General features: G+C 37.9%; 1 protein-coding gene across 1 annotated transcript in view; it reads left to right on the top strand.

The window, feature by feature from the left end:
* The window catches only part of CEP112 (centrosomal protein 112), a 600,502-nt gene that overhangs the window by 235,293 nt on the left and 349,804 nt on the right, over window positions 1-15,405 (top strand). The window contains exons 18-19 of the mRNA XM_042783552.1: window positions 1,199-1,334; window positions 11,072-11,179. Of these exons, the coding sequence (XP_042639486.1) occupies window positions 1,199-1,334; window positions 11,072-11,179 (244 nt within the window). The remainder of the gene's footprint in view (window positions 1-1,198; window positions 1,335-11,071; window positions 11,180-15,405) is intronic.

Below are 15,405 nucleotides of genomic sequence, written 5' to 3'. Positions count from 1 at the left end.
CAAGAGCAAACAAGCCTGCCTTGGAAGAAGTCAGCCAGAATGCTCTGTAGAAATGAGGAGCCTTCTTTGGACACTTATTAGGAGGGACCAGTCCCTGGAATAGCACACCGTGCTTGCTAATGTGGAGGCTTAGCATAAAAAAGAGACCCCCTCAACGAGATGGATTGACACAGTGGTTGCAACAATAAGCTTAAACGTGGCAACAATTGTGCAGTTGGCATAGGACTGGGCAGAGTTTCATTCTGTTATACGCAGTATCACTGTGAGTCAGAACAGAGTCACTGGAACCTAACAACAACCATTACATGTAAAGTCTTTATTCTTCTATCAGTATGCAAATGTACCTCATGTTTTGTTGGATTCAGTTTAGGTGTGAAGAAATGAGATGGTTATGAAGAAGTGAGGTGATCAGTTCTTCTAGGCGAGTCTTCAGGAGAGCACTTGGAATAATTTCAGGCCACGGTGTTGCTCTGTTGCTTCTTCCTTCCTCTAGGTCACCTGCTGAGAGGACATGCGTATGAGATATTTTTATTAACGACAGGTTTATAAAATTGAGATATGTCACTTGCCATCACAGTCACCCTTTTAAAGCGTACTGTTCAGTGTATTCATGAGGCTATGCAGCAACCACCATCATCTAATGCCAGAGCGTGTTCATCACCCCTGGCAGAAACCGCATACTCTTAGCAGTTGCTTCCTGCTTCTCCTCCCTGCAGAACATGGCAATCTACTTTCTGTCTCTGGGTTTGCCTATTCTGAAATTTTCCTGAAATTTGAATTATACAATATATGGTGTTTTGTGACTGACTTCTTTCACTAAGCATAATGTTTCAAGGTTCATCCATACGATAGCATGTATCAGAACTTCATTTCTCTTTGAACTGAATAATATTCCGTTGTGTGGATAGACCACACTTTTTTAAATCCATTCACCAAGTGATGGAGGTATATGGTTATAAGCTGCTTTGTTTTAGGGAAATTGTTGCAAGTAATGGTGTCCTCATCAGAACACATGTATATGTATTTTTTCTTTTGATCAAATTACATTATTGTCAACTTGGTACAGAAAAGTTTTACAGGAACTAGATCAACAAACTGAAATCTGAGTTTTGCTTAGACAAGTTAACTATCTTCTTTTGTTCAAACCTAATTCTTTTGTTTTATATTTGAACTCTGAAGCTTTTCTGAACTTTTCTAGGGAAAAAGAGGAGCAGCTAACTCGTGTGACTGAAGTTCAGAGGTTGCAGGCCCAGCAGGCAGACGCTGCCCTGGAAGAGTTTAAGCGGCAGGTGGAACTGAACTCAGAGAAAGTCTATGCTGAAATGAAAGAGCAGGTAAGAAGGCCTCCAGGCCGTCTACTCTCAGTGGAAGGTGCTTTCTGATCTTAAGTGTAACAGAAATGTACTTCACTTTGAATAAAGCTTTCTCTGAATTAATCACACAATTTGCTCAAATATCCAGAATGAGGAAAGCATAGTCCCCTTGTTTCTCCTGCAAGCAATGCCAGGACAGTCATTTTAAAGCGTTGTCTACAAATGCAGCAATGGCAGGGGCATGGCTGGGTTGGGGGGATGGATCTGCCTACAAATAAAATTCCATTGGCAATCAGTTTCCATAGCGTAAGGGCTCACGTTAACCATATCTGTGCTTGTTAAAATTCTACAGGTACTGTTGTGTATGGATCAGTTACAGCACATTGTTCTTGGTCGTAGTTCAGGAGGACAAGGGCTATCTCTATTCTTATATAAGATAAGTGGGATTTTTGTTTTTTTAGTTTTGAGATAAAAAAAAATTGCAAATGAATAAAGAAAGTCATTACAAACACCTACATGAAGAAGACTCACCAATTGTTAATACTCTGTATTTTAAGTAAAACGTTACAGGTGAAGTTGGTGTTTGCTTTGCTGTTCACGTCTAGTCCCTGTACGCTTTTCTGTTTACCCCTAAGAAAACCACTGCTGTTAACTTAGTGTGTATGTTCGTTCTGTTTTGTGCTTTATGTGGGCTTCTGTGTCTGTCTCTGGTCCAGGTGTGCGGTGCACCTGCACAGAGTTACATGCAGCTTTGTATTTGAGCACCTAGGTCAGGTTCTGAAAGAAAGGGAGCACATGCAGTAGTTAGAGAATTATCATGGTTTTCAATTTTTCTGGAGTTTAACAGTCTTCCTTTTCTGTTGTTTAGAGCTGCTCTTTTCTCATCTCATAGAAGAAATCTTTAGTGTAAAAGAAGCCAAGTTGTAGGGCATCATTTTTCCATTGGAAGCTGCTGCAGGTAGCAGACAATGGATTTTGAAGTTAAAAAAAAAGAAAGCTTTGAGTTCTTGAAAGTGGATTGCTCTTTCAAAAATGAGGCCCACAGGAGAAAATGGAGCAGCCTACAACTTTTAAAAAAAAGTGCTTCATGCTATTTGTTTGACTTTGAAGCACTTTTAAAAATCTCGTTTGTTATTATTTGCTGTCAAGTCGGACTTGACTCATAGCAACCCCTCCTTGGGTTTCCAAGGCAGTATCACTATGGAAGTAGATTGCGCAGCCTTCCTTCTGAGGAGTGGCTCATTTACAGTTGCTGAAATAACATATAGACTTAGGGTCCATTGTTAGTGTTAGCTGTCCATGATTAGTTGTGTAAAATATGTATATTGTAATGAAAATACAGTACTTTGTTAGTGTTATTTCTACATTATAGAGAGTAATTTGTAAATTAACAGTCTCCCATATTTGCCTATTGCCTGTGAAGCAAATATACAACTGAAAAAGACAACTTTGAGCCCTGAAGTAGGGGTAGTAGTTCTGAAATGAAACTTTAATCTTGTAACTTGACTGCATGGATTTCATCTAACTAGTTCTTTCTGAGGCTTCTACTAGGTTCTTGACTTTTCTAGTTTATTTTTCTCCTCTTGAAAATATATCCTTGTTAAATAATACCAAAACCCAAACCCTCTGCCATTGAGTCGATTCTGACTCATAGCAACCCTGCAGGACAGAGTCAAGACTGTGCCATAGGGTTTCCAAGGTTGTAAATCTTTACAGAAGGAGACTGTGCTTCATCTTTCTTCTGTGGAAGGGCTGGTGGGTTCTTAGCACCAGTGTTACAGTTCGCAGCTGAATGCTTTAACCACTGTGCCACTAGAGCTCCTTTCATTAAATGATCATTGCTGCCAAACAGTATCCGCTAGCTTTGAAAGCTATTCCTTTTTCTCTACAACAATCAGCTATGTGATGCTAACTTTATGCCTGGAAAAGTCCTTGGTTTACCATGAAAACCAAATTCTGAAAATCACTGCTGTTGACCGCTGGGGTTGATCCTGGGTGTTTATAAAAACTTAGTTCATCTTCCTATTACTACTGTTGAATTAATGAAAAAAATTCTCAAGTTACAAGGAAAGAAGAATGTCATCTGGATGCATTTGTGTCATTATGTGTAGATGGATAACAAACAGATGTAAAGAAAAAAGAATCATCCTACAAACCATTGATTGTAATGTATACCTTTGTCCTTGAAGGTTCCTTTAAAGTCTTTTCAGAATTGAATTGTGAGCTTGTGGGAGTATATGACTGGGGAGAGGTCTCATCTCATCTGCTACTCAAAAAAAGCTAGGTTGATATAAAGGCTAGGAGGTGTCACCTAAGTGAAGGCAGTGGGGGAGTCTAGCGACCCCTCCTTGGGTTTCTGAGGTGGTATCTCTATGGAAGTAGATTGCCAAATCTTCCTTCCAAGAAATGGCTAGTAGGTTTGAATTGCCAGCCTTCTGGTAAGCAGTCAAATGCCTTAGGCACTATGTCAGCAGAGCTCCCCTATATAATGTAAGGTGCCAGGAAGAGATGTTGGGGGTAATTTCCAACAAAACAGCTTTTCAAAACCCAGGATAAGAAAGCAAGAGCACAGCATGTTTGGGGAACGTACAGAAGTTGCTGTGACTGGGGCACACGTTGGAAGGGGAGGAGGGCCACATAGGAAGGACCTCCAAATGCAGTTCTGTAATCCACCAGATTGCCTTCCCACCTAGTCATAGCCTGATTTTTTGACAAGGCATTTGATGTTCAGACATGTTAAGTATCTTGTGTAAGTCCCAACATTTGAGCAACTTGAGATTTAAACCTATTGACTCCATCTCCAAAGTACATTCCTTCTTATTTTTTGGAAAATATTCATTTTAGTATGAAACTTGCCATTTCACCCATAATGTTGTGCAGTCATCTGCACTATCTACTACAAAACCATTCTTCACCCCAAGCACAAGTTCTATACCCATGAAGCAATGACTCTTCATTACTCCCTCCCCTCCCGTGCCCAGGTCAATGGTAACTTCTAGTCTCCTTTCTGTCTCTGTGAATTTGCTTCTTACCATGACATGGGTCAGGCTCATCGTAGTCTTTAAAGTGACATCTTTACTCTTTAGCACTTTAAGGAGGTCTTTTGCAGCATATTTGCCCAATGCAATACATCGTTTGATTTCTTGACTGCTCCTTCCGTGGGCTTTGATTGTAGCTCTAAATAAAAGGAAATTCTTGACAGCTTCAGTCTTTTGTCCCTATATCATGATGCTGTTTATTAGTCCATTGGTGAAGATTTCTGTTTTCTTTATGTTGAGGTGTAATCCATACTGAAGACTGTAATCTTTGATTTTCATTAGTAAGTGCTTCAAGTCCTCTTCACTTTCAGTAAGAAAGATTGTGTCATCTGCATATCACGGGCTGTTAATGAGTCTTCTTCCAATTCTAAACTCACGGTCTTCCTATAGGCCACAGCTTCTTTGATTATTTGCTCAGCAGACAGATTGAGTAAGTGTTGTGAAAGGATATACCCTGATGCACATCTTTCCTGATTTTAAACTGCTTTATCCCCTTAATTCTGTTTGAATGACTGCCTCTTCTTGGCCTACGTACAGGTTCCACACTAGCAAAATTAATGATTCTGAAATTCCTGTTCTTCACAATGTTATCCATAATTTGTTATGATCCATACAGTCAAATGGCTTTGTGTAATGAATAAAACACAGATAAACATCTTTCTGGTATTCTCTGCTTTCACCAAATACCCATCTGACATTAGCAGTGATACTCCTCTTTCTACATCCTCTTCTGAGCCCAGCTTGAATTTTTAGCAGTTCCCTGTCTTATTTACTACTGGGACTGTTTTTGAGTTATCTTCAGTAAAATTTTACTTGCATGTGATATTAAAGATACTGTTCCATAATTTCTGCACTCTTTTGGGTCATCTTTCTTTGGAGTGGGCCCAAATATGGGTCTATTCCTGTTAGTTGGCCAGGTAGCTGTCTTCCAGATTTCTTGGGATAAACAAGTGAGTGCTTTCAGCATTGAGTCCATTTGTTTAAATATCTCAAATGGTATTCTGTCAATTCCTATTGCCTGTTTTTCAAGAGTGCCTTCAGTGTAGTTTGGACTTCTTCCTTCATGCCATCGGTTCTTTATCATATTTTACTTCCTGAGATGGTTGAATGTTGACCAGTTTCTGTGTGTTCCTTCTATCTTGTTTTGAAGCTTCCTGTGTCATTCAGTATTTTGACCTTAGAATCAGTCCTTGTTGTCGCAGCTTGAGGGTTGAATTTCAGTTCTTTCTGCTTGAGAAATGCTGATCGTGTTCACCCCTTTTTGATTTTCTCACTCCAGGTCTTTGCATATTTCATAATAATACGTTACTTTGTCTTCTAAAGCTGCCCTTTGAAATCTTCTGTTCAGTTCTTTTATATCATCACATCTTCCATTTGCTTTAGCTACTCTCTGTTCGAGAGCAGGTTTCAAAGTCTCTTTTGACATCCATTTTGGTCTTTTCTTTCTTTCCTGTCTTTTTAATGACCTTTTGCTTTTCATGTATGATGTCCTTGATGTCTTTCCACAACATGTCTGATCTTTGTTCATTAGTGTTTAATTTATCAAATCTGTTCTTCAGATGGTCTCTAAACATATTGCTAGTGAATAGAATTACAGCTGATTTTTGCGTGTTGATTTTTATCTTGAAACTTTGCTGACTTCATTTATTAGCTCTAACAGTTTTTTAGATCCAGTTTTAAAACTACAGTCTCTCACTTTGCAGATGGTCCTAGATATTTAGCATAGTTCTTTCTTCCCAGTGAAATGCAAGCAGCATAATTGATTTGCTATTGGCTGTAACTTTCAGGAAAGCTCTTTAGAAGGGAGTTTACCTCAACGAATATGTACCCTTTGACCTTTCCTTTTTACCCTTCACCTTTTTCCCCATTCCAGATGTTCAGAGCTACAGAAGCCATTTTGCACCCATTAGGGAAAGGTTGAATTGCAAAGATCTTAACCCTAAAATTTTTGAGCTGCTAATGTTGCAGCCTCCTTCTGGAGTTTTTTTTTTTGTTACAGGAGGTCAAAAAATGAGGACTGGCACGTCATTTAAGTTATGAATACTTGCGTTTTCTCTCACATGGAGCTAAAGGGAATACCCAAGGCACCAGATGAGGAAAATCCAGCACCCTTCTTTGCCTCTTTTCTTGTTTCTTTCAATATAAATAGTCATATAAATACACTTAGGCTCTTTTGTGTTCCTGATTAGGCCATGAAACTTACTCTGAGGTTCCTTCAAAGCCCAAGTTACACAAGAAAGATTTTTTTTTCTCTTAAGACTTGAAGTTGACTAGAATATGGAATGATCTATGATGAAGTAGAATCTTTTGTATCTATGGCAACCAAGAACCTTGTGTTTTTCTATAACCTTTTCCTATTTTCCATTACTTGTTTTTAAAATATCTGTTAAATTGTGGAAGAAGAATGGAATGGGGTCTGGCATTTTCGGTCAGTATAATTTTAAATAACGTGTATTTCATTTTCTTGTAGTATCAACTACTGTTTGCTATGAATTTTTCTTAATCTGTAGGTATATAAAGTTTTCTCATGTGCTTTAAGTTGTTACTGGTTTTCCATTTTTATTATGGAAATCACTTTGACCTAAAAACCAACTTTGAGTATATACAGCTCTTAATTTTATTTAATATTAATATCAATTAATATTTTATTATGTAACTTTTAATGTTTTAATATTTAATCTTTATTTTTAATATTTCATCCTATGCTGAAGAAAAATGAGACCCAAAAATCAACTTTATGTGAAGATTTGTCTTAAAATACTGAAGAAACCACGTCCTCCTTTCTTGACTTACTTTTCCTCTTGACTTCCCTTTTTTCTTTCTCCTCCTTTTCGGTTCATCTTGTAAGAATTTAATACATATTTATTCTCCACATCATGTCATTTAGTAAATAAAGGTACAAAAGAAAGAATTATCAATTATGGTTCCTTTTATTTGGGAGCTTGTGATCTGGATGAATAAACAAAGCTCAGGCATTGGGAAAACTTCTGTACTGTAGGAAACAGCACAAGGTGCTAGGTAAAATAAAGCTGTTAGTCCTGAAGGCTGGAGAGAAAATATAGAGAGGATAGGGAGACATATATGTATGTCATTTGTGGAAGTAAAGATACTTCAGGGAGGAAGAGAAGCTTGACTCAACCTTGAACATTTGACTGGAAGAGGGAAGAAAAATCAATCAGTCAATCAAGGGGCTTTCCTGGTGGTTTGAGGTGCTAAAGTTATAACAGAGTCAAGATTAGCCATGACTTATTTGGGAAATGCAAAGGTGAGTGGAGTGTAACAAGACATGGTTAGGTCATTAAGGACCAATTAAGGAATCTTCTGCTTGAGGTCTAATGTGAAAAGTATTAAAGAGGAGAGAATTTTGGAACTCTTGAATGTAGCTGACACTTTACAATGAAAATTTCCCTACAGTGGTGGCAATGCAAAGAGAGACAGATTTGAGAGACATTTCAAAGAATTGGTCTGACATAATAATTGACTTGGTATTGACTGTAGAAAAAGATTGCAAATGCATGAAGGTTGCAAGTCCAGGTACCTAGGATGATAGTGGAGCCATTATCAACCACAAAAAGTGAGAGAAAGGAGACAAAGCAAATGAAGTGGGGTGAGGCAGAACAAAGCTATTACTGTAGGTAAGGATGGAGTTTTCCCCAAATGGTTGGAAGTTGAAGACTGGAGAGAAGGATGAAGATAATGGAGTGGATGCGGGGGTGGTGTGGTGTGTGCTGAGATGGAAGAAGAGGAAGTCCATGACCACAGGAAAGATGGGAGCTTTCCACCAGGGACTGGAAGTTGAAGACTGGCACTTGAGTAAGAGGTTATGGCTAGATTGAGATTTGAGAGTCACCAGCAGTATTCTTGTGTCTTCAAGAGCATCATGGGAACTTTTTATGTAGTCACCTGATTTTGTTAATTTTAGGATAGGTACTAAATGACATCATATTTGATTTTTTGAGACTTGACTTCTCTTCATTAAATTCCTTTTGGCTTACTATTTTAAAATCCCTGTCTAATTTCTTATCCTAAGGGCTAAGTGGAGGAACACACCTACCTTTTTAAAAAGAAAAATAAATGTTTTCACTTGAAGCCTAAATCTTGAGTTAGAAACAAAATGAAGTAGGCTTCACTGTACTTCCCTTAATAATTCTTTAGTAGATTTGTTCTTGGCAGCAATACTGCTTATCTGTGGATCAGTAATCTTAGAATTTGAATTTGGAAGCTGATGACTTACAATTTTCAGGATTTCCATTCTTGATATTTACAAAGAAATACTTGGGTACTAAATATATGCCATAATCTAGATTCTTCAGATGTCAGTGTGAGAGCTGGAAACTGAAAGGCCTTCTTAGACAGCAGCAGTGGGTGGGAATATCCATTTTATTCTTATTCAGTGAAACTAGCAGCTTTTTCACTGAATGTCTTTGCTCTCAGAATCTTAAAGTTTAATCATATTTGAATAAATGCTTTTGAATTTTTGGTTCAAACTTAACATGAAACTGTGAAAGAAGAATTTTTCATGGTTCAGTTCTCCAAATATTCATGTTTTAACTTGTCTTAGACTTACCAAAATGTGACCTGAAAGAGGGCATTGTGTCCAAGTTGAAAAGAAGAAATAGCTCAGCATCTCAGTGAAACAGAATAATAACTAATATAAAGTATCCAGTGATAGAACTCTTGTCACATTACCTGACAATTGCATCAGAAAAAAATATTTTCCTATATTACAGTTAAATGTACAGTCAGTGGGTAGAAAGACAAATGAAATACTGTACTACATTGAATCAGCAATGCCATTTTCATGGTATTAATATGAACAGCTTTTTCAAATACTGTATATAAGCACATCTCTTTTCTGTCACATATAAAAGAGCATCTGGTGAAAGCAAGGACACTTGATCATCTAATTTTCTGGGTGGTAAAACGATCCAACTCTGTTTTATTTATTCCACAATTCCATAGATAATTATTTATTTTGTGTGGGTTATGAGGAAAATGGCACTATTATATGTCAGAAGTTCACTCAGCAAATCTTGAACACATGGGTACATGCTGGATTTTTTTTTTTTTTTTTTTTTACCATTTGATAAGTATTTATTATGCCATGCACTAAGCTAAATACTTGGGATACATCAGTGAACATGGGATTACATTCCAGAGGAAGGAGATACATTAAATAACAGTCCTAATCTACCAGATTTTGTTTATATGACCATCCGTTGATGGACATTTGATTTGTTTCCTTTTTTGTCTGTGAGGAATAATGCTGCTATGATCTTTTTTGTATGCAAGGTTTTCCTGGACATAGTTTTTTCACTTTTCTTAGATATATGTCTAGGAGTGAAATTTCTGGATCATATGGTGGTAGCTCTATGTTTAACTTTTTTGAAAAGTTTTTTTTTGCCAAATTCCTCCCCAAAGTTGGCTAAATTTAGCTGGTAGCTAAATTCCCACCAGGAATGTATGGGAGTCCAGTTTTCTTCACATTGTCATCAACACTTGTTATTATTTGTCTTTTTGAGTATGTATAGTCATCCCAGTGGGTATGAAATGGTATCTCACTGTGAATTTGATTTACATTTCCCTAATGACTGAAGATAATAAGTATCTTCTGCTATGCTTATTGGCCATTTCTGTATTTTCTGTACAGAAATGTATAAAGCAGCCTCTGGGTGATGAGCACCTGACTGATGGACAGCTCCTACTTGCCCTTTAAAATGGTTTGTCACGACCAGTGAAGTGAAGGAACAGACCCAGAGTTTTACAGTTTGGCATGGTACCCAGAACAGGAGAAATTATGGGTCGAAGTCTTGGAATGGGAGATTCAGAAGAGGCATAGTGAGCCTTTTCAAGAGCCTGATGCACGAGATTGGATTGTCGGCAGGACGGTGGAGAGTGACACTCATTCAAAGCTGTGTGGTCGGCTGCCATCTTTGAATGGGGCACCTCTGCCCTTGAGCAGGGCAATCAGTACAACTTTGGACTGTGTTCAGAATCTGAGAGCAAAAGCTTTGATTTCTGTGCAACTTGCATGCTTCCCTTCTTCTGTAAGAGGGAGATTAAGTTTCTATCAAGGCTTTAGCCTGTAATTTTTCCCATTCCAGCTGTCTTTCTGATTCACTGTAACTTTGAAAATTCAGATCTGTTTGGTGATGCTTCCTCGGCCATGACTGAATGGGGCACAATCACTTGGAACCCCTGACAAATTCTTAAAGACATGGTTAGGAATGGATCTCATGTGTAACCTGGGAACAGCCTCTATTCAAAAGTCCTTAGCCTGTTTTATTTCTTTCTTTATTTTTTTGGCAATTGGGTTTAATTGTCCATTTATTATTGATTTGTAAGGGTTCTTCATATATGCTAGGTACAAGTCTCTTACATATCATTTGCAAACATTTTCTCCCATTTAACACATTGCTTGTATATATCCAGAGCTTGATAAAATCTTGTTGAATAGTTGAATGTCCAAAATTATGTTTCCACTACCTTATAGTTATGACATTAGAATTTATTCAGTTGTATGTCAGTTTTCATTTCCCTGCCTTAAACTATTAAATATATATTCAAATAAATACATTTTCATTATTTTATCATCTTTAAATTCACCATTTTGATTAGTGAAATGCTTAAAATCTGTGATTCTGATAAGACAGACTACAAACACTTGAAATACGGTATTTTTGTTTTAAAAATTTAATTTTTGTTTTTCTGATTTTGCAGATGGAAAAAGTGGAAGCCGATCTAAGTAGATCCAAGTCTCTTCGTGAAAAACAATCAAAAGACTTTTTATGGCAGTTAGAAGATGTCAAAAAGAGATATGAACAGCAGGTTGGTCTTTCATTTTGATACCATTTTTTTAAAATACTCGAATAATCACTTTTAAAAATCTATTTTATTAAATTTTTGCATGAGGAAATTTTAAGAACTCTTATTATAAATGTATTTGAAATATTTTAAATGTTGTTGATTTAAGTCACATCCAGGAACAGAGAATTTTAACTGTCCAGTGAAGTCTTCTTCAGCAGTTTGTTAATCCAAATGCTTAATGGAAATGTTAATTGTGGATCTTGAGTTCTTCTGTTCCTGTCCAAGCACTACTTTGATTTATTCATTTCTTCGATAAATAGTTTTGCGAACCTACTGTGTGCCAAGCACTCTTTTCTACATTGGGATAAGCAGGAAGCAGGACAAAAAAGGCTCCTTTTCTCTGACATTTCAATGGCCAGCCAGACCCCAATTGAGAAATGAAATGATTTCAGAGTGATTTATGAAGAAGGAAAGAAGGCACGTCATAGTACATAGTGTTTGCAAGATAGAGAGTGGGAAGGGAATTAATTACCAGCCTCAAGTGGTCAGGGAAGCCCTCTGAGCAGGGAGCATTTCTGCCTGTAGGCCTAGAAAATCAGAAGAAGTCAGCTGTGAAATCTCTGCAGAGATAGTGCTCCAGGCTGAGGGAACAGCAAATTCAAAGAGTCTGAGATAGGAAAAATTGGGGAATGTGTCAGAACAAAAATCGGAGTCAGGGGGAAGATCACAGTTGTAGGAGATGAGGGGAAATTAGTAGCCTGGATTTACAGGACCTCACAGAGTTTAGTTTTTCATCTGTCTTTTATTTACTAATTGAAAAAGGTCTTCTTTTTTAAAAAAAACATATCTGTGTTTGTTCTCAGAGTTTTAAGGTGGCAGTTACACACTTTGTTTGTCTGATTTGCCTGCTTTGTTTTGTTAACGTTGGAGTAACCTTAATTAGCTTAGTCACTCAGGTTAAGAAATTTTTTTCTAAAGGCAATATTTGAAACTTATTAATATGAAAACTTGAATAATTTTTTCATTATTATATTCTTAATCCTCTGTTCATAAGTGCTACATGAACTTTTCTCTCCTAAATGAGAGCAATTAGGACTTTACTTGAGTTCAGAGTAAAGGAAGCCTGATATATGTCTTAGGGTTGTTGCTTTAATCTTAAAACGTTGGTATGGGCACAGCAGTTCTAGAGACAAAGGTGTGTGAATTGGCTTTTCTTTGTTATTTTCATGGTCTAGGTCACCCTGCTCCACTTTTTCTAAGCGAATCATGGCCATTCTTCAAGACTAACCTGTGTTCATTCTTCTCTCCAGTGTTTCTCTGTACTTAAAGTATTTGTCATTGTATTATTTTGTGCCCTTAATTCTTGTATTATATTTTGTCACATGGGGCAGTTGTTTTTATCCAGAAAGCATATAATCTAAAGAGGGTAGAAATTTTCTCCCATATTTCTTTTATTCTCTAGTACATTATTTTCTAGTTTGAATTCATAATAGAAACAAAATTTATTGTTGTTGAATGATTTGAGTTTTGATCAATATCTGTCTTCTTTCTGTATATTCAAAACCGAAACCAAACTCACTGCCGTGGAGTCGGATCTAACTATAGTAACCCCTCCTTGGGTTTTTGAGATGGTATCACCATGGAAGTAGATTGCCCAACCTTCCTTTCGAGGAGTGGCTGGTGGGTTTGAACCACCCACCTTCGAGTTAGCAGTCAAATACTTTAGGCAGTACTCCACCAGAGCTAGTAGGTAGGTATTTCAGTGTACTTAATGTAACATTTAGTACAGCCCCCACCTCAAGAGGCAGGAAGCAAGGGAAAAGCCTTATTCATTGTCCAGCTCTCTCATGCATACAAGGCGATTGGAAATATCATGGCTTGTGTCAGGCGTACCTTAGTCCCCAAGGAGACATCCTTGCTCCTCAGCACTTGAAATAGTTCCTTTGCAGTTGACTTTCCCAATGCTACACGTCGTCTAATGTCCTGACTGCTGCTTCCATTGGCATCGATTGTAGAACCAAGCAACGTGAATTCTTTGACAACCTCAGTCTTCTCTCCATTTATTGTGATGCTGCTCATTGGTCCGGTTGTGAGGATTTTTGTTTTCTTTATATTGAGACATAATCCATATTGCATACTGTATTCTTCATTCTTCATCAGTAAGTAGCTCAAGTCATCCTCACTTTCAGCAAGCAAAGTTGTATCATCTGCGTATCTCAGGTTGTTAATGATTCTTCCTCCAATCCTGATACCACGTTTTTCTTCATATAGTCCAGCTTCTCGGATTATTTGCTCAGCATATAGATTGAATAAGTATGGGGAAAGGATACAACCCTGACGCACTCCCTTCCTGATTTTAAACCATGTAGTGTCCCCTTGTTCTGTTGGAACGACAGCCTTCTGGTCAAGGTACAGGGGCATCCGTTTGTTGAAATATCTCAATGGGTATTCCGTCAGTTCCCAGAGCCTTGTTCTTCACCAGTTCTTTCATTGCAGCTTTGACTTCCTCCTTCAGTACCATTGGTTCTAGATCATGTGCCACTTCCTGAAATGCATGCAGATTGACCAGTTCGTTTTGGTACAGTGATTCTGTGTATTCCTGCCATCTTCTCTTGATGTTTCCTGCATCATTCAATATTTTGTCCTTAGAATCTCTCAGTATTGCAACTCAAGGTTTAAATTTTTTCTTCAATTCTTTCAGCTTGAGAAATGCAGAGCATGTTCTTTCCTTTTGGTTTTTAAACTCCAGGTCTTTGCACATTTCATTATAGTAATTGGTTTTGTCTGCTATGCTAGTTCCCTGAAAAACTAGTGCACATGGTAGTTCCCTGAAAAACTAGGTACAGCAGTTTGAAATGGGGATTCTGGTCCTCTGAACAGCTGACTAAGTCAGAGTATGCTAAACTCAGGGGAGTGGGATTAGAAAGGAGAAAGGGGAAGTGCAGTTACCTGGAGGGAAAAAAATAACAAAAACAGGTGAACTTGCCTTGTGGAGTGCCGACTGGCAGGTGAGAAAGGGCATCGGAGACCTCCCTGGGGCAGTGGAGAGAACACACCACTCCAGAGAACCTGTGGCCACTCCACGGATCTACCTTTAGCATCTGCTTTTATCGCTAAACTTGGGACCACTGGGAGGGAGCAGAGAGAACATTAACACCATAAGTGGGCAGGCCCTGGGATGAACTGCCATCATGGATCAGGGCAGTTATGTTAGTTCAGCTTTTTGGCATGGAAGAGCCTGGAGAGCAGAGTTTTTGCAGCTTTCTGAACCTGGCAGAATGTGGTGGCCCCTTAACACTTGGAGTCTTTGCTGAACTTGAGTTACAGGCCTGCAAGTAACAGTATAATGTCATCATTAGCAGCCCGCTCAAAGCCCTAGAAACCACTCCTGGCACCTTAGAGCTTTCTCTCTCGCTCTCTTTTCTTCCCCTCTTCTCTGCCTCTACCCTGCTTCATCCAATAGAAAAACCATATTCAGCCACCATAATACCTGCCAGCTCGAATCCTAAACTCTCTTTATAACAGAGACCTGTATCCATATTCCACACAGAGATTCCATCATTACACAGAAAACTGCAGCACAACCCAGCACACCTGAATTAATAGCCAAATAAATAGATAGATAGATCATTACACCAGCTCTGCCTTTTCAAATATTAAATCATAAAAGCAAGACAAAACGAATCAATACATAACTAACAGTTAAAGACAACTTCAAAATGTCTAGGAAACAACAGTCAATCTGAAATCAAACAAAAAAACAAGACAAGACATTAGAAGTAAAATCCCAAACGAAAGTCTCATTAAACATGGAGGAAGAGGAGACAATAGAATTATCCAAGAAGGAATTTAGAAGGTATGTTTATAGAATTCTACAAGAACTTAAGGAAACCTCAACCAGAAGCAAGGAGAACACAGACCCTGGAAGAACTCAGGAAAACCATTCAAAAACAAAATAACAAGATTAATGCACAATCAGAATTCATACAAAAACAGCAGTTAGAAATCCAGAAGATGAATACCAAAATTACAGAATTGCACAATATAGTGGAAGCACGAAAGAGTAGCACAGAACTGGCTGAAGAACACATTTCCCAACTAGAAGACAAATCCCTGGACCCCAGCCTGTATGAAGAAAAATCAGAACAAAGATTTAAGAGAAATGAAGAGAACCTAAGAGTTATGTGGGATGACATGAAAAGAAACAACATATGACTCATTGGAATTCCAGAACAAGAAGAGGAGGA

Source organism: Orycteropus afer, unplaced genomic scaffold (genome assembly GCF_000298275.1).
Source record: "Orycteropus afer afer isolate SDZICR_OR568_19922 unplaced genomic scaffold, OryAfe1.0 scaffold00018, whole genome shotgun sequence".
In the NCBI taxonomy this organism is placed as follows: domain Eukaryota; kingdom Metazoa; phylum Chordata; class Mammalia; order Tubulidentata; family Orycteropodidae; genus Orycteropus; species Orycteropus afer.
The sequence above is the reverse complement of the archived record's forward strand: the minus strand, read 5'-3'. Positions and strand labels throughout refer to the sequence as shown.